The 23,987-nt window shown below is 41.7% G+C and overlaps 1 protein-coding gene across 1 annotated transcript; it reads right to left on the bottom strand.

Annotated features, from left to right (window-relative positions):
• Positions 1 to 9,454: 9,454 nt before the first annotated feature.
• LOC139392302 (acidic (leucine-rich) nuclear phosphoprotein 32 family, member E) lies at positions 9,455 to 20,314 on the bottom strand. Its single transcript, XM_071140196.1, has 7 exons — positions 20,091 to 20,314; positions 14,677 to 14,826; positions 14,380 to 14,502; positions 13,433 to 13,595; positions 13,217 to 13,347; positions 13,062 to 13,107; positions 9,455 to 11,340 (listed from the first exon to the last, which is right to left on the bottom strand). The coding sequence occupies exons 1-7, from the start codon at positions 20,142 to 20,144 to the stop codon at positions 11,240 to 11,242; spliced, it is 768 nt and encodes a 255-aa protein (XP_070996297.1). The 5' UTR covers positions 20,145 to 20,314; the 3' UTR covers positions 9,455 to 11,239.
• Positions 20,315 to 23,987: the final 3,673 nt, after the last annotated feature.

Genomic DNA, 23,987 nt, shown 5'->3' with positions numbered 1-23,987 from the left:
GGGTGCTGTACTGCAGCCATCAGAGTCCCTGGGTTCGCGCCCAGGCTCTGTCGTAACCGGCCGCGACCGGGAGGTCCGTGGGGCGACGCACAATTGGCCTAGCGTCGTCCAGGTTAGGGAGGGCTTGGTCAGTAGGGATCTCCTTGTCTCATTGCGCACCAGCGACTCCTGTGGCGGGCCAGGCGCAGTGCGCGCTAGCCAAGGTTGCCATTGGTGCGGCTGGCTTCCGGGTTGGATGCGTGCTGTGTTAAGACAGCTGGTTGTCGGAGGACGCATGACATTCAACCTTTGTCTCTCCCGAGCCCGTACGGGAGTTGTAGCAATGAGACAAGATAGTAGCTACTACAACAATTGGATACCATGAAATTGGGGAGAAAAAGGGGTAAAATTCAAAAAAAAAAAGTTATTTCTTTGCAGTAAAACTGCTATGGAGTCAGTGGCTACCTGTATCTTTGTAGTGACTTGTGTATTGATACACCATCCAAAGTGTAAAATTAATAACTGCACCATGCTCAAAGGGATATTCAATGTCTGTTTTTTTTTTACCCTTCTTTGTGAATCATAGGAAAACCTCCCTGTCTTTGTGGTTGAATCTGTGCTTTAAATTCATTGCTCGACTTAGGGACCTTACAGAATTGTGTGTGTGTGTGTGTGAGGGGGGGGGGGGTACAGAGATGGAGTAGTTATTTAAAGCACATTTTAGATCAGTGACACACAATATTTGATCAATTTTCAATTCAGGCTGTAACACAACAAAACATGGAAAAGTCAAGGTGTGTAAATACTTTCTGAAGGCACTGTTCTCATCAATGTGTAGCATAAGATCAAAAACAATCAATGTACATGTGAAAACACAGATATTGTAACAAACTATTTTCAAAAATCAACCTGCAACTAATGAGGCCCCTCCCACATCAGTGGATAACTCTATAGATTTCACTCCATGGCTCTGCTTACTCTTAATGGAGTTAAAAATAGTCTGTCCCAATGAACTGCAGATATCAACATTGACTCCAGGGAGTGTATAACTCTCAAGGGTTAAAATAACTCCCAGTAGAGTCAATTTAACCCAAAACATTTTCACACTTTTGTTACTCTTCAATAACACAAACCCCAAAGCAAATCAGGGGGAGGAAAATAGGTTTATTCAAAGAGGATAAATCACAGATGTTATGCTGAGAGGTAGATGGTCATTCTCCCCTGTCCTCAGTGATTCTCTCCCCAGAACAAAGGGACAGCATGTAGTTTTATAACCCAGCTCTAGCCTGTGGTTGACCAATTAGTATTCCTTGCATTAAAACTAGCCAATGGCCAAATAAAAAGTATCCTATTTCAGAAGACGTATTCCTCCCATGCCTCTGAACCATTGATCAATAATTCCCTATTACAGAAAAAAACACTATTTCCCTTAATTGTTATTACCCTATTGACTTCTCGTCCTGTTGACCTCTCGTCCTCTGTCTCCGCGCTGTGTATTTATCTTCCAAATATTCTTACACTTTGATTTCAACTATCCTTTATTCACTGTGTGTTTAAGGCATTTTCTGACACAACTGGAGTGCTCAACTCCCTATCCACAAAGTTCTATTGTGCAGATAGATTGACGTATATGAATGGGCATTTAGTCACCGGTGCATTTATGGTGCACCTTTTAGAGCATGAACAAATATCAAATACATCCGTTTGCGTTAACAGGCGGGCACCTTCTAATTTGTTCTTCACATATTATGCCACATTGCACTCACATGCAACGCACCACACTATCGGTTTCACACCACGGTATAATGGGTCATTTCGTTATCCCCGATCTTCTCCCCATCGTCATAATGAAATAGTTAACTACTGGTTAAATCCAATAATAAATCAAAAATAGTCATCATATTATATTCTCTCAGGGATTTCATAGAGGTTATTATGCTTCATAGGCTGATTTCCCCATCCACCACAACCCGAAATGGAGCACATCCTCTACACACTGAAGGGGTCCACATCCTCTACACACTGAAGGGGTCCACATCCTCTACACACTGAAGGGGTCCACATCCTCTACACACTGAAGGGGTCCACATCCTCTACACACTGAAGGGGTCCACATCCTCTACACACTGAAGGGGTCCACATCCTCATGCACTCCAGGGTCCACATTGAGTCACAGAGAATTCAAATGTGCTTCTGGAGCGTGGCGGTGGATCGATTGATAATGAGAGACTGGCTGCAAGATAGACAAACTAGTCAAGGTTCCTTAGACTCTTTAAGCTCTTCTCACATGGCGTCTCTTATCATTCACATAAACCTATTTCATAGCACACAAAGAGGCCCCCTCCTGCAATGGCTCCAATGGCAAAAACCCTGGAGTTGTGCATTTCATATTACTTCTTTGATACATAGGTTGAACAATGATAGTACTTCTGGTGCTAGCCTTGAAGTTTGTAGCACAGCTTTTGTCACTGAAATGTACAGGCTTTAAACGCAATCCTCTACAGTCAGCTGAGGTCCTGTCTCCTCATGTAGAATTCACGAGCTACAGATGGCCTTGTCTGTAACTATAGGTTTACCATTGAAGAGGCAGAATTTAGCATGGCTTACTATTGGTAGTTGTTTATTGACTAGAGAGTTGCTATCCCTTTTAAATGAGAAGTCTTCACCTCACCCGACTTCCCTATGTAAATACGTCAATCTCTGATTAATGTTTTGTTAATCCCTTATCCGAAGTGGCTGGTAGCAGGTCTGGGGAGATACCAGGTGGGGTCCAGTGTGGTATTTGGCTGTGATTAACATACCCCTAAGTGGTATCTCTAATCACTTTTTGCTGCTTTTTTACATTGCTATAAGCATTATGTATTATTATTGTAAGTCTTTAGATTTAATTAACCATTATCTGCTTGAGTGCAGCTTGAGTGCAGTGTGCATTAGGGTACACTTACATGTACGTGTGTCCATATGAACAGCAGTCTTCAGGATTAGTAATTTACGTTTTATCCACTGTTAAACAGGAAAACAGTTTGGTCTTAGTCTTGCTATGCTGTGCACATCACGATACAAAATCATCTCTAATTTTCAACTGTAGGTCTATGGTGCGTGTATCTCTTGGTACTGAAATAGGGATTGTGTAAGTGAAAGAAAAATACAATAGTTAATTGTAAATGGATTGGATTGAATGTTAAATATACTTGCATTCTGAAGTAGGCTACTTAGGCTGCATTGAGACAAGCAGACAAATTCTGATATTTGTTTGACTAATTGGTATATTGACCAATCACATCAGATCTTTTTCAGAGCTGATCTGATTGGTCAAAATTATTTTATGTAATTTTTTTACATCAGCAGTTGTTATACAGGGCTTTACAGATACCCAGCCTAAAACCCCAAAAAGCTAGCAGTGCAGAAGCACATTGTCTAGGAAAAACTCCCTAGAAAGGCAGGAACCTAGGAAGAAACCAGGCTCCTACGTTCAAGTGTTCAGAGATTGACCTGCAGGGTAAAATAATAACCACAGTGGTTTTATAGTGTGCAGCAGTTCAACACCTCAGGGGTAAATAACAGTTTGCTTTTCAGAGAGAGCGAGAGAGAGAAGTAAGTCGTAATTTATATTTTATAAATGTATATTTCTATTCATAATCTTATTGTTAGAATATGGTTCAGTTATTGTCTGGACATTGAGTTGGCAAAGACAAGGTATCTGGTTTGATCCCAGCTGCTATCCCCCACATTTGCTACAGTTTGGAAGAATGTCATGCCATGATAAACCATCTATACCAAAAAAATAAAAAATAAATAAACATCTATACAGTACCTGAACCTCAGGTGTTGAGCCTCTCTCTCCTTCATCCAACAAACCCCAGAGTAAGACAGGAGGCAACAGTATGGTTACAGTGCCCCCCATGGGTTAAGACAGTACAAGCATGCCAGTGAGCTCAGGCCTCAATACACATCCCTAAATATAATCTTCACACAAACAAATTTAGGCAATGGCTATATAAGTGTACAGAAACCCAACCAAAAAAAGTTAACATTTGAAAGTAATTAGCCTAAAAACCAACCTTCACTATAACAATCAAAACTCAAACAATCTTTGGATGAACAGATGTTTCTGTATAATTGTACATGCACACAGATGTACGATCTTAATTTGATCCCCCTGTTGCAGGATAACTTTCCTGAAATGCAGGAAATGTTTAACTTGTAGTGTACAAAGGCTTCTGAAGTTTGTACTTTCCACTTTCAAATGTAAGACTTGATATCCTTTTCGAAAAAGGCTATCAAGCCCGACATGAAACATAGTCCACATAATATTTCACACTTCTTGTTGCGGCAGGATTATTTTCCTACCGTGGCAAACTGTCTCAAATGAAGATCCTACATCTGTACACAGAGAGGGTATCGTTTCACTGGATGCTTACGTTCGTTGGAAGACAGAAAGTTAAAGGGTCTGACCGGTCAGCACAGCAGTGTATTCAACTGGCCTCTGGTTGTCTGATGCAGCAGCTGGGCCTTGCAGCTGCCTATACATTGTCCGGATAACATTACAGAGAATAGCAGGTTTATCCAGTGTGCCTACGATGCAGGAGGCTGTTACATAAGCCCATTCCATCTTCAGCTTCATAATGTAGCAAAACTGGCTGTATATGGTGTAGTTTTTGTGTATGTGTATTTGAGTGCATTGGTGTGATTGAGTGTGTGTGTGTGTGTGTGTGTGTGTGTGTGTGTGTGTGTGAGACGTGCATGTGTGCATTAATGCACAGTAGTGTCCAGGCGTGTGTAAGTGGAATGCGTGTCAAAGCCATCAACTAAGTAGATGTTTTTCTTCCTCTGGACAGGCGTTTTGTACGTCTGGATTGTATTCAGAAAAAGGGATGATGACTCCTGATCCTTTAAGACCCACTTCACTGAAGAGGTCGTCTCCTCTGATAGGTCAAAGGTTCAAGCTGTTGTTCCCCTGTTTTAGAAACAACAATCAGCCTACTGTGCTTAGGTTTATGTAGTAATTAATGTGGGAATTTACAGTATGTGTGCATGTATGAATCTAATACAGACTGTCTGCAAATGTTTTTGGCAATACTGGTGTGTGTGTGTGTGTGAGTATGTGAGTGTGAGTGTGTGTGTGTGTGAGAGAGAGAGAGAGAGAGAGAGAGAGTGCTAAAGCCTCTGTTACTCAACCAGATGTGGCTGATCTGAATATGGACCCATTTTTTCACTTCTTTAGCTGGGTCAAATCAGGCCTTAGATAACACAGGAAAGCAAAGCAATCATCTTTTACCAGCGCGGGTTCCAATGAGCCAGTGCTGACTGACGCAGTCATGCCAAAATAAAGATTTAAGCTGAAGATAATGTCATATAATAGGCTTAAAAAGAGTATTGGTAGCTATAAACTTAAAATATCTTTAATTGATGAACCAATTAATCTACTTTTTAAGAAATATAACTGCTAAATAGGAAGAATATTTTCAGTGAAATACAGAAACCCTTACAATTTTGTTCATCTCTACTGGTGAGATGCTATTGGGGCATTGACAGGCAGACATTTTCCCACTCCCCTCAGACAGTCCAAGGGGATAAAAAAACAAAACAAGAATCACGGACAACAACAGAGCAAAATACATCAAACAAATTCATTTGGACTGGATAAAGGAGAACCTGGGATGACCCACATCACCTTTCATGTCAATATTGTTTATCAAGCCTGAGCAGCAAAACCCAAACACCTTTGCACTTGTTTATGGTCACAAGTTCACTACCCTTTACACAGACAAAATTACAAAACCGAACGGATGCTATTTGAGTTCAATTTAGGCAAAAACACCAAGGCAAGGCTTATCACCAGCTGCTTTGATATCAGAAGTGGAAGCCATCAGACACAGCACTGACCATATTGCCATCTAGTGGGACAGTAAAGACAGTGCTATATGCGCTTCACTCTGGATTCAGTTTAGTTTGTTTTTAACATGGAACTCACTCCACAGTTTTCAACATGGTTTAGAGCAATACTGCATTTCACTTGCTGTTATGGCGTTTCGGAGAAATGCATTTATTAAATGAAATATACTGTTACACTTCCTGAAATGTGTGAAATGAATAGAAGAACTGTAGAACTAAATCAATTAACTTGTCAGTTGCGTCAGGAGTCAGCTTTAGTCTGGGCTATGTCTCATTGAGACTGACGATTCACAGATACAGTGCAGACTGTTCCTAGGAAGTGCTGATGGGGGGGGTCGGGAAAAAATTGCTGTTATATGACACCATGGCGATGGCTGCCAACATACTCATGTTTGCAATACAGAATTGATCGGAATGCCATGAAGAGGATGCGGAACCTCAAAGGATTTGGTGTTTATGAAGTCAAAGTGTCAAGTCTAAAGAGGAGTCGGCACTGAAAATGTGACTGATAGGAATACAAATTCCATACAAATCTTATCAACTAGTTCATGTTTAGATGTCTAGACATGTGCAGTTGTTATCAGTGAGGAACATTGTTTTTCTAATTCTGGGTGGCCATCCAAGGACATAGACTCAATGTTAAAGGGGGGCTGGACGTCCTGATTTGGCCTTATTTTTCAACTTGGTCATTAAGAAATGCAGCGGCCATGACTGAAGCCAGTCATGTATCTTGTGTGTGTGTTTACACGTGGCCAGCCTTTGTATATTCACTCTGCCAAAACAGTTCACAATTACAGTCACTCACCCTTGTAGATAACTTGAAACAGTCTAACCAGGTCTTGATGTCTTGATGTCACCTAGGGTAGCTAGTGCTAGCCAACTTCTTTCGCCAATTAGCTTCAGCAGGCTAGTGGTGATCATGGCAAAATTGGTTTGACATTGGATAGCCTCTGGGGCAAGTTACGGACCGTCAAGAAATTACACAATGTAAATGGGACAATATTTTCATGTTGCACATCTTTTATGCTTTCAATATTTGTAGATTAATTTATAGTTGTTTTGAGGTTTTAAAGTCATTGAAATGTGGAGCTATTGACATTTTTAAATATTGTCCCATGTACGTTGTGTAATTTACTGATGGTCCCTTACCAGACCCATAGGGATATTGAATATCAAGCCAAATGGACCATTGCATTACAGTCAGGTATCTTGCAGCTTCGCTCAGAATTGATGATTACTTGGGTGCTGCCAGCTGTGGGTATTGAAATAACCCAACCGAAGGAAAACTTGTTACAGTACCCTTCATTCCGTGACATACACTACATGACCAAAAGTATGTGGACACCTGCTCATTTTTTTATATATTTTTTTAACCTTTATTTAACTAGGCAAGTCAGTTAAGAACAAATTCTTATTTTCAATGACGACCTGGGAACCATGGGTTAACTGCCTGTTCAGGACAGAACGACAAATTTGTACCTTGTCAGCTCGGGGATTTTAAACTTTCATTTCAAAATCATGGGCATTAATATGGAGTTGGTCCTCCCTTTGCTGCTATAACAGCCTCTACTCTTCTGGGAACGCTCTCCACTAGATGTTGGAACATTGCTGTGGGGACTTGCTTCCATTCAGCTACAAGAGCATTAGTGAGGTCAGGCATTGAAATAGGGCGATTAGGCCGGCTCGCAGTCAGTGATCCAATTCAACCCAAAGGTGTTTGATAGGGTTGAGGTCAGGGCTCTGTGCATGCCAGTCAAGTTCTTCCACACTGATCTCAACAAACCATTTCTGTATGGACCTCGTTTTGTGCACAGGGGTATTGTCCTGCTGAAACAGGAAAGGGCCTTCCCAAAGCTATTGCCACAAAGTTGGAAGCACAGAATCGTCTAGAATGTCATTGTATGCTGTAGCGTTAAGACTTCCCTTCAATGGAACTAAGGGGCCTAGCCTGAATCATGAAAAACAGCCCAGAACATTATTCGTTCTACACCAAACTTTACAGTCGGCACTATGCATTGGGGCCGGTAGCGTTCTCCTACATCCGCCAAACCCAGATGGTGAAGCGCAATTCATCACTCCAGAGAAGGCGTTTAAAATGTACCAGAGTCCAATGGCGGCGAGCTTTACACCACTTCAGCCGACGCTTGGCATTGCGCATGGTGATCTTAGGCTTGTGAGCAGCTGTTCGGCCATAGAAACCCATTTCATGAAGCTCCTGACGAACAGTTATTGTGCTGACGTTGCTTCCAGAGGGAGTTTGGAACTCGGTAGTGAGTGTTTCAACCAAGGACATACGATTTTTACTCACTGCAGCACTCTGCAGTCAAATCAAATCAAATCAAATGTATTTATATAGCCCTTCGTACATCAGCTGATATCTCAAAGTTCTGTACAGAAACCCAGCCTAAAACCCCAAACAGCAAGCAATGCAGGTGTAGAAGTCCCGTTCTGTGAACTTGTGTGGCCTGCCACTTCAAGGCTGAGCTGTTTCCAGTTCACAATAGCAGCACGTACAGTTGACCGGGGCAGCTCTAGCATGGCTGAAATGTGAAATCCTATGACAGTGCCACATTGAAAGTCACTGAGTTCTTCAGTAAGGCCATTCTACTGTCAATGTTTGTCTATGGAGATTACATGGCTGTGTTCTCAAGGAAATAGCCGAATCCACTAATTTGAAGGGATGTCCACATACTTCTGTATAAATAGTGTAAAAAATGTCCTATCATCTGGCAAATCTAGGTTTTGGACAAGACTGGCTTTATGACCAAAATGATCCTTTTTACACACATGTTTCTGACTCATATTGATGTCACTAAGGCCGTTTTCAAAAACAGAAGTTGCTTTTTAGGATCAGTCTTTACATTTTCTGTGAGTCAGATGATTTATGTGGCTTCTGTTATTGATAGAGGAACATCTGAGGTGTTTCTTACTGTTGGCAGTAAAACAGCTATCCCCCTAACAAGTCTTTAGCAGTGTGCCTAAATTATATGAATTAACTGGAAAGGTGAAAGCAATATGGCGTCCTCCCCAACACTAGCCATGCCACAATAAGGCTTGGAAGGGATAATAGCAGTACTAATCCCCCACTCCATCTGCACAGCACTAAGCAACCTAAAACCAGTATAATACATCGTTAATGGCATGTTCCACAGTGGCCCTGCCCCTCCATCTCTAACATAACCCGTAAACCCCACCCCCTTCATGTCCAGTGTGCTCCACCTACCAAGACCTCTCTCATGAATTCTTAATGCCCGTGATGCCCAGCAGATGGCAGCTGTGGGTGATATTAGAAAACAAAGCCAGCAGACTGTGTTCGTGAGGAACTGTAACTCATACGCCACAGTGGCCCAAGGCCTTATGGGTTCCATTACACTCACACTCCTCACATCTCACTGAATACCTTGTAAAAATATTTAGTTTTGTGAGTTTGGTCCAGCCAATGTAATATGCTGACATTCTCACTCCTTTGGTCACTTGTTGGTAAATTGTACATCATTGCTACATGTGCCTAGCAGTGAATGATATTTGTGTAGTTAGTTTTTTGTCTTCAGAAAATGATTACCTATCAACTATCAAAGCATTTTATTTTTCTGTTCATAATTTTTTTTATTCAAAACCCCTCTTTTAAGATGTTTACAGCACACAAAACAACAAACACGTAACTTGTCACAACAGCCAAGGATGGAAAATAATCTATATTGAGTGTGTTGGGTCAGACTTTGGCCCCTTGACCTGTGCTTTATATTAAAACAAAATGACAAAAACTTTTATTTTAAAAAACAAACATGAAACACCAAACGGTTGGAACTGAAACTATTTACATATTGCCTTACAAATAATAGATAGTTCCTGCTGTGTAAAATACCAGTACAATTATAAACTAACTTGCATCAACAGCAAGACAAAGTTAAAAAATGTACTTAGGGATGCGATTAAATCCTAAATCCGAAGCAGTTTGACCTTAACTTTAAAAACATTACGGCCGTGCCACTCTGTCACTTTTACCGCAACAGCAGCATTAACAGTCAGGCTACAGTATTTCAAGCTGTAAACAGATATGTCCTTGTTGACCCATCTGTTATGGATAGATGTTAAGGCCAAACCGCTAGGTTTGATTTAGACTAGAGATTACCGGCCCCGGTCCTAGAACGCCACAGCTCAGTGGCCCTCAGAAATTTTTGGGGTCTGTTTGCACATCAGTTGGCAGTGCACCTCTCCAGGACTAATGCTGGTATAGAAACTGTTAGACTACTGTTTTGGACCTCCCCATCTCCCACTATTTTTTGAATTCCTAAAACAAGTCATATACTGTGTGAGGGATTAAACAGTCTTTGCTATGCTATCTTACGCGAGACAGGACTTTCAGTGATGGGTGGAAACTATCTGGTACAAAATGCATTGAGGGGAAAGAGGAGACCATTTGTGGCAGACAACGATGACGGTAGAGGTTCCTGAACTTCCTGTTGCCTCTTTTCTAGCCTGGTATCCCTGGCTGCCTGAGTAGTGAGCATGGTGCTGTGTAGAGTGCTGTCCTGTAGGGGGCATTCTTTCCTCACCGTGGCCCAGAGAGGTAGATGAGACTTGGCTGGACCATAGAGAACGATAAGAGGCCTCTAGTGGCCAAAAGGTCATATTAGCATGGGCAGCGTCATTGAGGGCTTCCAACATTTTAATTTAGTCAACTGCGTGGAACTTCCAACTTCATTGGCTGATCCCTCCTGATGACCCTGTTGGAGTCATGTCCAACTGGGTCATCAGGCAGAATCAGCCAATAGTAAAGAAGACAATTGACTACTTCAAAATGGAGATTGCCTTAATGGTGCTGCTCATGCTGTCACAGACACTATAATAGCACAGATACAAAGAGGAGTCCTCTATCTATCGCTATGGGCTGAACTGGACTGGACTCTGGGCTGCATGGCCTGTCATGGGTCTTGGAACGCCATTGGATGTTTGTTGAACACTGACGTCAACGAGGGACAGTGTGGGCCACTTCTGTTGTGCTGGTCATTGTTGCGACAGCCCTTCTTAAATTAGTCCATAACACACCTCTAGTTGCAACTGATCATATCATTGGCAAGCCATTCGAGATAAAACCAGCCCCCCCCCTCATCCATTTATTTTAGAGCCCTTACACAATGAAGAGATTTGGGGTGGTCGTTTAACATGGAATGATTAACAAATTAATTGTCGATAAAATCTCATTTTCATATTGTATCTCATATATATAAAAACGGAAAAAAAACAGCCTCTATAGTGATATCTATGGTATACAAAGAGAAACAATCTGCAAGATCACACTTTTTTGTGGTTATTGTTCTACAGCTTGGATCTGGATCCAGAGGTTCGCTGGGGAAAGACAAGCCTAGTCATCATCATCGTCATCATCGTCATCATCATCATCATCCTCCCCTTCATCCTCAGCATCCCTCTTCCTCTTCTCAACTTTGACTCCTGCCTTCTCCTCTGCACAGGACAAAAGCCAATCAAAACGTCAGAATTTGTCTGATAAAATTGAAAAGGAGGTGACAATCATTTCTAATCAGGACCAAGTAAAAATTAACAATGGCAATCAAATCCAATTGGCATTTCCCTTCATTCAGAATTCAATGATATCATATCCACAGGCTGTGTGGGAGTTGATGCACAACCCACTGTATGTTCCGCACCCACCTACCCATCTCAAAAACACCTGAAGGAAAACAAACACAGTACCACCAGTATACATCTGTTCAGTCATGTAACAAAGTCCACCCTGTAGACTGAATTACCATTAGCGAAACACTGCAAGAGAGGCCAACGTGCTGACCTTAACAGTCGTGTCGTATGTGTAAATTTTATTTTGCGACGCTCACACACACACATGTTATTCAATCATTACACCCACACTGCTCGCGAGCGTCTGCGTTGCCAGGCGCTAAATAGAAGTTGATTCTATTTGTGACGCAGAACACGCTGCAAGTCCTGCCTCTCCCATCTCCTCAATGGTTTTTAGAAGCATATACCCAAGTGCCATCTTCTCATTGGGTTTTAGGAACATATACCTATGTGGGTGATTGAAAGATGAACTGAGGTCAGTTGCGGTACTGCACCTTATTATGAAAGTTAGTTGCCAATCACCATATAAAGTCCAAAGAAGAAAAAGAAGCCTGGAAGGAGGCAAGATGACTAGAAACGATTCAGTTTACCTTTTATCTGTGGATTAATTGTCAGAGTAGAGGACCTTGTGCATTTAAGGTAAAATAACAACTCAATGTTTATATCTCAGGACAAATTAGCTAGCAACAGCAAGCTAGCTAGCTAAATTGCCATAAATGTCTAATGCTTTTTGACCTGTCCCCAAATTAATATAATTGATTCAGATGTTGTTTTGATATTTCAACCTGCGTATTGCGTTTGGTGTGGGGGGGACAAAATCAATTTGGCATGTGGTTTGGGCATGGTGTAAGGAATCCAGTTTGGTTTCATGTTAATGTAGTTCTCTTGCATCAAAGTACACTTTCAAAGGCTCCCCAATACCTCAGATCTAATGCGTACATATAAGATAGTAGCTAAGTATTCTTGCTGGCAATTTATATAGCTAGGCTTGAGGCCCATGCAATTTCCACAGAGTTGGGTATGGCTGCCTTTGGCTGCCTTGCCTATGGAAAAGCCTGCAGACTAAACTTAAACTTGAGTCTCTTGCCCCCCTGTCGCCCATTTGAAACATTTATTGGAGGATTTTTGTATTTTTGTATTGCTTGTAACAGTTTCGGGTAATGCAAGATCTTGTGCTGTTAGGGGAATAACCTGTGTGGAAATGTAACAATCTGCTGCTGTATTTTTTTGTGTTATCTGTGATCGTTTTGTTTGTCTTGTGTAGTTTCTTAATCACTGTACCTAAATCATTGTACCACCTCCCAAAGGACATCCAGCCAACTTGACAACTGTAGGAAGCATCCCTGTGGAACGCTTCGACACCTTGTAGAGTCCATGTCCCAACTAATTGAGGCTGTTCTGAGCACAAAATGGGGGAGTGCCGTGCAACTGAACATAAGGAAGGTGTTCCAAATGTTTGGTATACATGGTGTATGTTGACTACATCAATAGATCTGTGTCAGACAAACAGATCTGACCCTTTCCAGGCTAGAGTCCATGTACTTGGGTTTGATTACTAGTGATCGGTCAATAACAATTATTGTCCTCACCTTTTCCCTCCTCCTCCTCTGCATAGTCATCATCATCCTCTTCATCCTTAGGAGTGGGAGGAGTTCACATTCTTTAATTAAGCATAGACTCGAGTCTTCGGAAATAAAACGAAGATGTTCTGAAAAAAACATGACAAATATTCCAGTTGTCTCACCTGGATCTTTTCCTTCATTAGGTAAGAGAGCCCAACCTCTCTTCCTTCCGAGACCTCCTCTTCCTCCTCCTCCTCGTCATCTTCATCGTCATAGTCCCCTGTTGGTCCGGCTCCGTCCTCCCCCTCATCATCTATGATGAAGAAGCATTTCTTTCGAGAAAGTTCAGCTTAAATATCACTGACACCACGTTGTTGTGTTGTGGTAGACATACTCACCGTCGGCGTCTGCCTCTGAGTCAGGGGCCTCGTTGTCCTCCTGGTCGAAGCCGTCCAGGTAGGTGACCTGAGGCAGCAGCTCAAAGATGCTCTCACGGTACTCCTCCAGTGTGGTGATTTCACAGTTAAACAGGTCCAGGCTCTTCAGGTTCTTCAGATTTTGCTGTGGTTTTAGAGAGAAGGGGTGAGAGCACACCCTATCACACAATCCCTATTTAAAAACCCTGTCAGTTGTTTGCTCTAGAGCTCAATCTCTCTGTAAATGCCATGTCTGTAGATCTCTCTGTTTCACCCTCTCCTACTATGTCTCTCTATTGCTCTTTATGTATTGAGCTCTCTTTTGTTTGAGCACCTCCATATCACTTTGTCCTCACCTGTGAGTATCGTTTTTGGTTATGGTGTGTGTTTGTTTGCTGGTGGGAAAAGGGGGAAACAAGACAAGTCGCACATGGGCATACACTACCCGTAGGTAAACTTTGTTAACACTAGTTAGAACTGGGCGGACCACCCACTGTATTTTTGGTTAGTTAGCCGTTGTTGAAATAGGCTAGTCTAGCTTAGGGGTGTTTTGGATGCTTATTGTTTCTTTCCCTGGGTCCAGCTCAGCCCCTTTTCTTGACATAAGACAAATTGCTGATGCACAACCAAATGTTTTACTTGCACCTTGTGTATTCTACTATATACTAAGTCTCAACAGTGAGTTATCCTTATTCATTGTGTATTTATTCCTTTGTTATAATTTGTCTTATTCCTAGTGTTATCATTTTTCTGTTTTTCTGTGCTTTTTTTCTGCATTGTTGAGAAAGCACTTCACTGTTAGTCTACACGGGTTGTTTCCGAAGCATGTGACAAATAAAATTTGATATAAGACCATGACTGAGTCCCAAAAAAACTGCTTCTGCCTGGAACCGCAGAATGCTACAACTGTGGCATTAACGACTACTCACCAGGGCCTCAACGTTGCTCAGCTCCTTTATCTTGTTGCCACTCAGGTTTAGATACGTCAGGTTGGGGGATTTCTCTGAAAGTGTCTCCAAATGACCCGAGATATTGTTGTCACTCAGCTCCAACTGTGAGGAAAGAATATAATACGTTTCTTGATTAATCATTTAGGGAAAAAATATGTAATCCTGCATATCAAATATTGGTAATTGGGAGTGAAGCCAGAGTGGCTTATAATTCCGCTAACTAAATTATTGTCAGTGAGAATTGATTGCTCAAAAAGATCCGGCTTCCCTACTCACCTTGCGCAGTTTGGGCAGCGAAGGTAGCTTTGCCAGGGAGGTGAGTCCAACGTTGACCATGCTGAGGAATTCCAGCTCCTTGAAGTCATCTGTCAGGCCCTCTACTTCACCATCACTGGTGCGGCAGTTATCCACCACCAGCTCTGTCACCTGTAGGAATAGTCATCACCATACATTGGACACTCTTGAAAATGAGATGGTGCCTCTCAAGAGATTTCATCCTCCAATGTTAAATAATCAAATTAATTCAACCAAATTAAAATGCTTAGCTAGTTTGTTGCATTTTTATTGACAAAGGCAAACATTTGATTTGTTTGGTTTAATTCACCATTTTGTAATCTTATTGCATGTTGATTGGAAAAGCTGACCCTTGACCTAAAGTCAGCTGTTTCCTGTGAACACATGCCTTTTCAAAAATTTTCTGCTTGAATGCCTTGTGTGGACAAGACTGAAGCCCTGTCTGGAAAAACGCCACGGCTGGAGTAGCTGACTAGCTACAAGAGGTAAAAATATAAAATGTGCTAACCAATGATGTGTATAACCCCTGGATGACTGACAGGGGGCACTGTATTGAAGCCACTGCACAGTCATCTTCACACTCCTCCATTGTAAAAAAAAAATTGGGGAAGCTATAGAAATACATTTAATGTCTACATTCTTTGACATTTATTCTATTACAGACACGTTCATGCATACTTAAATTATATTAATTTGCGCTATAATGCGCTGAACAAAATATGAAACATTTTCCTTAATGTATTTTTTTTTGTACTAATGTTACTGTCCCCACTATAACGAAAAAAATACTTAAATACATGTAACTTTGTCCTTTAAACATTTAATTGAAATACTGTAGAATTACATTCATTCCTATGGAGGATTGGGGAGTGCCAATATGGCCGACTGGTGGCTTCAAAGCCTCAATGGTCAATACATACACTACATGACCAAAAGTAGGTGGACATCTGCTCGTTGAACATTCATTCCAAAATCATGGGCATTAATATAACAGCCTCCACTCTTCTGGGAAGGTTTTCCACTAGATGTTGGAACATTGCTGCAGGGACTTCAGCCACGAGCATTAGTGAAGTCGGGCACTGATGTTGGGCAATTTGCCCTGGCTAGCAGTCGGCATTCCAATTCATCCCAGAGGTGTTCAATAGGTTTGAGGTCAGGGCTCTGTGCAGGCCAGTCAAGTTCTTTCAAACCATTTCTGCATGGACCTCGCCTTTGTGCACGGGAGTATTGTCCTGCTGAAACAGGAAAGGGCCTTCCCCAAACTGCCACAAAGTTGGAAGCACAGAATTGTCTAAAATGTCATTGTATGCTGTAGCAATAAGATTTCCCTTCACTAGAACTAAGGGGCCTAGCCCGAATCATGAAAAACAGCCCGCGACTATTATTCCTCCTCCACCAAACTTTACAGTTGGCACTATGCATTCAGGCAGGTAGCGTTCTCCTGGCATCCGACAATCCCAGATTTGTCCGTCGGACTGCCAGATAGTTTAGAGTGATTCATCACTCCAGAGTCCAATCGCGGTGAGCTTTACACCACTCCAGCTGACCCTTGGCATTGTGCATGGTGATCTTAGGCTTGTGTGTGGCTGCTCGGCCATGGAATCCCATTTCATGAAGCTCCAGTTCTTGTGCTGACGTTGCTTCCAGAGGCAGTTTGGAACTCGGTAGTGGAGTGTTGCAGCTGAGGACAGACGCTTTTTACGTGCTTCAGCACTCGGCGGTCCAGTTCTGTGAGCTTGTGTGGCATACCACTACGCGGCTGAGCCGTTCATGATCCTAGATATTTCCACTTCACAATAACAGCACTTACAATTGACAGGGGAAGCTCTAGCGGGGCAGAAATTTGACCAACTGACTTGTTGGAAAGGTGGCATCCTATGACCGTGCCACGTTGAAAGTCACTGAGCTCTTCAGTACGGGCCATTCTACTGGCAATGTTTGTCTATGGAAATTGCATGGCTGTGTGCTCAATTTTATACACCTGTCAGAAACGAGTGTGGCAAAAAAAAAGCTGAATCCACTAATTTGAAAGGGTGTCCACATACTTTTGGTGATGTAGTGTAGCATCAGCAATCCAGGGATTACAGTGCATTCAGAAAGTATTCAGACCCCTTGACTTTTTCCACAATTTGTTACGTTAGCTTTATTCTAAAATGGATTAAATAAATAAAAATCCTCAATCTATACACAATACCCCATAATGACAAAGGGAAAACAGGTTTTTATAAATGTTTGCAAATGTATAAAATAAAAGATACCTTATTTACATAAATATTCAGACCCTTTGCTATGAGACTCAAAATTGAGCTCGAGTGAATCCTGTTTCCATTGATCATCCTTGAGATGTTTCTACAACTTGATTGGAGTCCACCTGTGGCAAATTCAATTGATTGGACATGATATGGAAAGGCACACAACTGTCTATATAAGGTCCTACAGTTGACAGTGCATGTCAGAACAAAAAACAAGCCATGAGGTCGAAGGAATTGTCTGTAGAGCTGAGACAGGATTGTGTCTAGGCACATCTGGGGAAGGGTACCAAAAATGTCTGCAGCATTGAAGGTCTCCAAGAACACAATGGCCTCCATCATTCTTAAATGGAAGAAGTTTGGAACCACCAAGACTCTTCCTAGAGCTGGCCGCCCGGCCAAACTGAGCAATCGGAGGAGAAGGGCCTTGGTCAGGGAGGTGACCCAGAACCCGATGGTCACTCTGACAGAGATCCAGAGTTCCTCTGTGGAGGAGGGAGAACCTGCAAGTAGGACAACCATCTCTGCAGCACTCCACCAATTAGGCCATTATGGTAGAGTGGCCAGACGGAAGCCATCCTCAGTAAGAGACACGACAGCCTGCTTGGAGTTTGCCAACAGGCACCAAAAGGACTCTCAGACCATGAGAAATCAAGATTCTCTGGTCTGATGAAACAAAGATTGAACTCTTTGGCCTGAATGGCAAGCATCACGTCTGGAGGAGACCTGGCAGACCTGAATGCCAAGCGTGGTGGTGGTAGCATCATCATGCTATGGGGATGTTTTTTAGTGCCAGGGACTGGGAGATTAGTCAGGATAAAGGTAAAGATGAACGGAGCAAAGTACAGAGAGATCCTTGATGAAAACCTGCTCCAGAGCACTCAGGACACCAGACTGGGACAAAGGTTCACCTTCCAACAGGACAACAACCCTAAGTACACAGCCAAGACAACGCAGGAATGGCTTCGGGTCTCAAGTTTCTGAATGTCCTTGAGTTGCCCAGCCAGAGCCTGGACTTGAACCCTAATGAACATCTCTGGAGAGAACTGAAAATAGCTGTGCAGTGACGCTCCCCACCCAACCTGACACAGCTTGAGAGGATTTGCAGAGGAGAATGGGAAAAACTCCCCAAATACAGGTGCGCCAAGCTTGTAGCGTCATATCCAAGAAGACTCAAGTCGAACGCTTCCAAAGGTGCTTCATCAAAGTCCAGAGTAAAGGGTCTGAATACTTATGTAAATGTCATATTTCCATTTTTTTTTTTTTACATTTGCAAAAAAAATCTAAAAACATGTTTTTGCTTTGTCAGTATGGGGTATTGTGTGTAGATTAATGAGGGGGAAACTATTTAATCAATTTTAGAATAAGGCTGTAAAGTCACAATGTGGAAAAAGTCAAGGGGTCTGAATACTTTCCGAATGCACTGTATTATCGTACCTAATAAAATAATAATACGCTCCTCAAAACAAGAGATGGTAAAGGAGGCTGGTGTTGTCACAGCCTTAGTCTGGTTTAATCTTCACCTAATGCCTCTCGATTGTAAAGGACCAGTTCTGTGCACATCTTGATATCGTCATCGAGTGAGAAACAGTGGCGATGTAGCCTACATCCTATTAATGGACTTCACTGCTGAATGCACAGCAGTTATGCAACTACAGAAATGGTAAGAGAAATAGGTTTGTCGAAGGCTAGAGTCACTGGCATGAATGACTGGGGACCTGGTTTGTCAATCCTCAAACAAGCGCCGTCTCTGAGGGTTGGGGGATTTACTGTAGCATAATCTACTAAATTGGGGGGAGGTCTGAGCCCCGCACGCCATCTGCCATATTACTTAAATTCATAAAATGCAGAACAGGACCGCAAACGCTGCTACACTTGAATGTATACATATACGTTTTACAGAGACACCGTCGTCGTTAATGTCCCGAGGAAAAGCCTGTCGTTACATAATCACTACATCATGGAGGCAAAATATACCATTTGCTTTCCGATGAGAGTACAAGTAGGCTGTTTAAATGGCCGGCTGAGTGAATCGTATATTCGCTTGGAAGTAGACTTTCTAAATTTTGATTTAGGCCTACATGTAACGTTAGCCGTATAATACGAACAATGTATCAATTTGCTTATCTAAATCGAGTTAAACTGGTTATCGCCGTTAAAATGTGCTCGTGTATAGATGTAACAAAATGACTTCCACTCCCCGCCCGTCAGAAACAGGGCTCAACAGCCTGTACTGTACAAAAAAAATCCGCTACACTGACGCCACCGTAGACAGTGACTGCGCGTCTCGCTCCGACAACGGTCAGTTTGCGTGCATGCTGGTTTTATATTGCTTATACATTCTTTCAGGCGCTGTTCATTCGAACTTTTAAAAATGCTACGGTAAAATAAATGGGTTTTAGCTAAAAAACAATTCGAATAGTAAAATGTCCGCTCAGAGAAACCAACCAGCTTGTTTTGACATTTCGTTAACCTGCTAAGATCTGTCAAAAGCCTCTTTACGCATGGAAAGATTTAGTTTTTAAATTCGACTGAAATAGTTATTTGCATCAGCATTCATATGGAATAACATCAGGCAACTTCCAACACAAACCAATTAATCGCTTCCCGAGGGCTATCAAAAGTTATTTTACATTTCCATATCAGTTGTGAATTCTCTATTTGGATTAGCTTGCTATATTTACAGGAGTCAACACGACGTCAGCTGAACCCTATTAAGATGTTATTGGCTTTTCACAATTGTAATAATTCTCACAACAATAGCATAATCGGAGCGGAATGTGTTCTTCATAATTATGCCCGCTCCGCCACCTTGAACATCCAATGGATCTCTGGCCGGGCGCAAGACAAGGAGGATGATGGCAAAGACAGTGTTGCAGATCTATAACATGCTATTAGAATCACAAAGCGATCTAAATTGCTTTGTGGATACTTCCAGTTCGTTTTTGTACAGCAACCAACATATGTTGTGATCGGACGAATAATCAGAATCCAAAACAACAAAAAAAACTTCAACCTAATCGGACTCGCATCCTCTGTTGTCAATGTGCAGAGCGGAGGCTCGTAAGAAATCCTGCTCTTCTCTGGGTTATCGGCTCGCATAGTTATCACCTCAAATGTAAGATAAATAATGGCAAGATAACTTACCTCCGCTGGTGTCCTATTCCTCAATTCTAAACTGATCCTCTTTTTCATCTCCATTATTAGTAAAATATAAAACACTAGGTTAACGTAAAATAAAAATAAAAAAAATATGGCAATACAATGTTCAACTCCAGAGTTTGGACCTACAGCTCGGGTTTCTTGTATGGCCACAGTTCTCCTACTGATCCTCCATGATACTTAGCACCCAGCCCCCTCTATCAAATCACGCCCTATGGAGCTCTTGGATAGGCCAGTTCTCTATTCCTTCATCTTAATCGGATGATTGAAACGCCAATCAAACAGATCAACATAATCCGCCTCTTACGACGGAGGTGATTGGTTGTGATTGCGCGCGCAGTAGATTTAGATGGGTCAACGCGAACGTCAATATCATCGTTTTAAACCACCCTGTCTTCCTTCTAAACCGTCGGGGGCGTCACTAGTTAACACAGCCACAAAGTCATAATTATGGCTGAACCCCGCTAATTAAAAAAATGTATTGTCTTAAAATCTGATTTAAAAAAATAACCGTAACTTTAACCACACTGCTAACCTTATGACTAACCCTAATCTTAAATTAAGCCCAAAAAGCTGCCGATCCGATTTTACTCGAACATTTTTTTCTCCGGACTAAAGATCCTGAAATTTCTGCACATGTGTTTATGTTTTACTTTAAACACAGGCCATGTTCGAGAGAATCTAAGCATTAATGTGCCATTGGTAAATTGTGACAGACTGATCTACAAATACATCAGTAGGCTACTAGTTATTTATGATGTAAGGTTTGTAGATCAGACCTGCACTGTCGAATAACCCTATAGTCTCTGCTCTACCAGAGATCTGTATATAACGAAGAGATGCTTATATCTCCACCATAACAATGGGAGTCGTTTATTTATTTTTTAAAATTTAACCCTTATTTTAACAGGTAAATTGACTGAGAACACATTCTCATTTACAGCAACAACCTGGGGAATAGTTACAGGGGAGAGGAATGAGCCAATTGGAAGCTGGGGATGAATAGGTGGCCATGATTGTATGAGGGCCAGATTGGGGGGTTTAGCCAGGACACCAGGGTTAACACCCCTACTCTTACAATAAGTTCCATGGAATCTTTAGTGACCACAGAGTCAGGACACCTGTTAACATCCCATCTGAAATACATCACCCTGCACAGGGCAATGTCACCAATCACTGACCTTGGGATCTTTTTTTAGACCAGAGGAAAGAGTGCCTCCTACTGGCCCTCCAACACCAGCAGCATCTGGTCTCCCATCCAGGAACAAACCCTTCTTAGCTTCAGTTGCAAGCCAGCAGTGGGATGCAGGGTGGTATGCTGCTTGTCCCAAAGGTGGGAGGGCAAGTTACAAGTTTAGGTCCAAAATAAGTCCATAGAAACACATTGGTCTTATTTTGGACAGATTCTAGCCAGAGTAACCCTTCGCTTCGCCTTTTCATCTCTGGCTCCACAGTCTACTCTGGCCAATGGCGTTCAAAGTTGAATAAAGTTAGATCAAAGCTGAATCAATGAGCGCATTCGAGCAGATCACTTTTTTTCAAGTCGATGGTCACCTCCTTCCAAATTGTGTTGCATTATAGGGATAAAAATGATCAGACTTGCAACTACATGAACGTTACAAAAACCATGTGATCAAAGGTCATGAAGTTCGGACTGCAGTGGACTGCAAATCTCTGTAGTTGCTCTTCACCAACTACATAATGCAGGCATTACCTGCATTGTGAGAGCTTCTATTGTCAACCAATCATTAGGGTGTTTTTGTTTGACCCAAGTGAATGTGACCAAAGACATGACTAACTTTGCAGCGATTCATGTATACATTATATATGTACAAATGAATGTGATTTGATTCGCTCTCTCACCAAGTGATTGTACAATGTACACACATTTACAAGTTTATTTCAACATTACAAAGAAAAATGTTTTAGAAACAATTGCAACACTGCCATGTTGCTCTGAGCCTTGCTGCTGCAAAACCACAACAGTGTCCGAGTTTCGGCTGTTGAAGATGCATCTCCCCCTACTTCACTCCACAACTTTTCGTCTACAGTTGGTTGCTTTTTCCTTACCACTCAAACAAGCCCAATGTCTGCAAGATCACATAACTATAGTATTGTACAGAACCGAATGTAATAGCCTAGTATTATTTTACTGTAAGAAAAAAACACCACTGCGTTTTTCTCTCACATGGCCAAAACTCAACAGCATGTGCCACTAGGCAAAATACAGAGGTAAACTAATCTACAGTTTAATTAACACCATCTGCTCTAAAATTCACTCACTGTACATAATTCAAAACAACACTACAGTTTACTTTGAAACAACACAACAAGAAGATCTAATGCATATCCCCATGAAACTGAATGGGATCCAATGGTTGGTATGCAAATGCTGCATGGACGTTTCACCGGTAAAACGTGGATGATTATAATTCACGATTGACAGTGGGAAATGTGACGAGAAGGAGACCACAACAAATGTGTGAGTAAAGTAGAGGTGAAGAAACGCATGCGCAGAACCTGAACAGTCTGATCTGCAGACATGGCTTTAAACCATAAATCCACCTGGTCTTTGTTGTCATTGGCACATTTATCCAATAGCTACAGCCCTTGTCACCCCCACCACCCTTTAATTCCCTCACATTGTATGTATCAGTCAGGAACTTGAGGTTCAAGAATGCAAAAATGATTCTAAGGCATTTTATATACAAGGGTTTGAGTTTCATAAACCCCCACAATATGTTTTTAAATCTAGAGTCCAAGGCTTAGGCAGCTAACAGACTTGCTCTACCATTCGATATGCAAGGCAGAATATCCAGTTGGAACTGTAACAAAATGGCTGACCATGTACCACACCAAGCATGGTGGCTTAAAGAGGAGAGGCAGTAAGCCACACCATCTGTGCAATGTAATGGGTTGTCGACCGCTCAGCTGCTTTGCTCTCATAGACCAAAGTCCTTTGCACTCAGTCTTACATCATATCAAGCGTGTGGTATTTAAAAGCTATTCTTGCAGTCTAATCTTTCATTATTGATCCAATGGGGATGGAGACTCCGTTCGAAGGTATTACTATGAATCTGAATAGGCCTATTTGTGTATTTGTCTTGGATAAGCAGTGTGGTCTTATGATGCAACATTGCAGGCAGCATATTTTTTAAAGAGTTCCTTTCATATGTATTACTAAACATACACATTCGGCCCAATCTTTATTGATTTAGTATTTCACATTAGGATAAAAAATATCCTTTAACCCATTGTAAAAAAACAACAACAACATGATTACACGATTAATGCAATGCCTCAAGGTGACCACAAGAGGGACAACCCACAATGACCTCTGAGAGAGGTGAATATCCTGACACTCAATCACTAAGCTGATTTGTTCGTTAAGTTACCAGAATGGAGGTTGATATCCACCATTGCTGTGCTTGTCTGTCTCCACAAGCAACTTTTTTTGTGTGTCACTTATGAATCGGTCCACAGATATTGTACACCCAGTCTTGAGAAATAAAATTGTGTAACTCATTATTACTACATTTACAAACTCTGTTATAACACCTGTTACTACACACAAGTTGCAAATACTTGTTTTTCCCTTAATGATATTTAGACAAGTGTAGCAAATTACCAACTCCATTGGTTTTGGTGAGGCCTAAAAACATGCCAGACTACAAACTGTGGAGCAGTACAATTTTTAGGGAAAAGCTAGGAGAGATAGTTAAGGCCGATTCGGGACAGACTTTTAATTTAAAAAAATTGCATGATTCTTTCAAAGAAAGACATAGTTTGAAAAGCAACAGGTTAATTTAACAACCATATATTACGTGTTATATTGTAAATCATAACTTGGTGACTGTATAGCAAGTTATCCCCCCCAAAACA

This window comes from Oncorhynchus clarkii, chromosome 32 (genome assembly GCF_045791955.1).
Source record: "Oncorhynchus clarkii lewisi isolate Uvic-CL-2024 chromosome 32, UVic_Ocla_1.0, whole genome shotgun sequence".
In the NCBI taxonomy this organism is placed as follows: Eukaryota; Metazoa; Chordata; class Actinopteri; order Salmoniformes; family Salmonidae; genus Oncorhynchus; species Oncorhynchus clarkii.
The sequence above is the reverse complement of the archived record's forward strand: the minus strand, read 5'-3'. Positions and strand labels throughout refer to the sequence as shown.

Excerpts from the sequence above, each read along its gene's own strand:
- LOC139392302 (XM_071140196.1), bottom strand. The coding sequence starts at position 20,144 with ATGGAGATGAAAAAGAGGATCAGTTTAGAATTGAGGAATAGGACACCA. Across the intron at positions 14,503-14,676 it reads CGCTGCCCAAACTGCGCAAG|TTGGAGCTGAGTGACAACAA; the intron begins GTGAGTAGGGAA and ends CTTTCCTCACAG. Across the intron at positions 13,348-13,432 it reads CTCAGAGGCAGACGCCGACG|ATGATGAGGGGGAGGACGGA; the intron begins GTGAGTATGTCT and ends TCTTCATCATAG.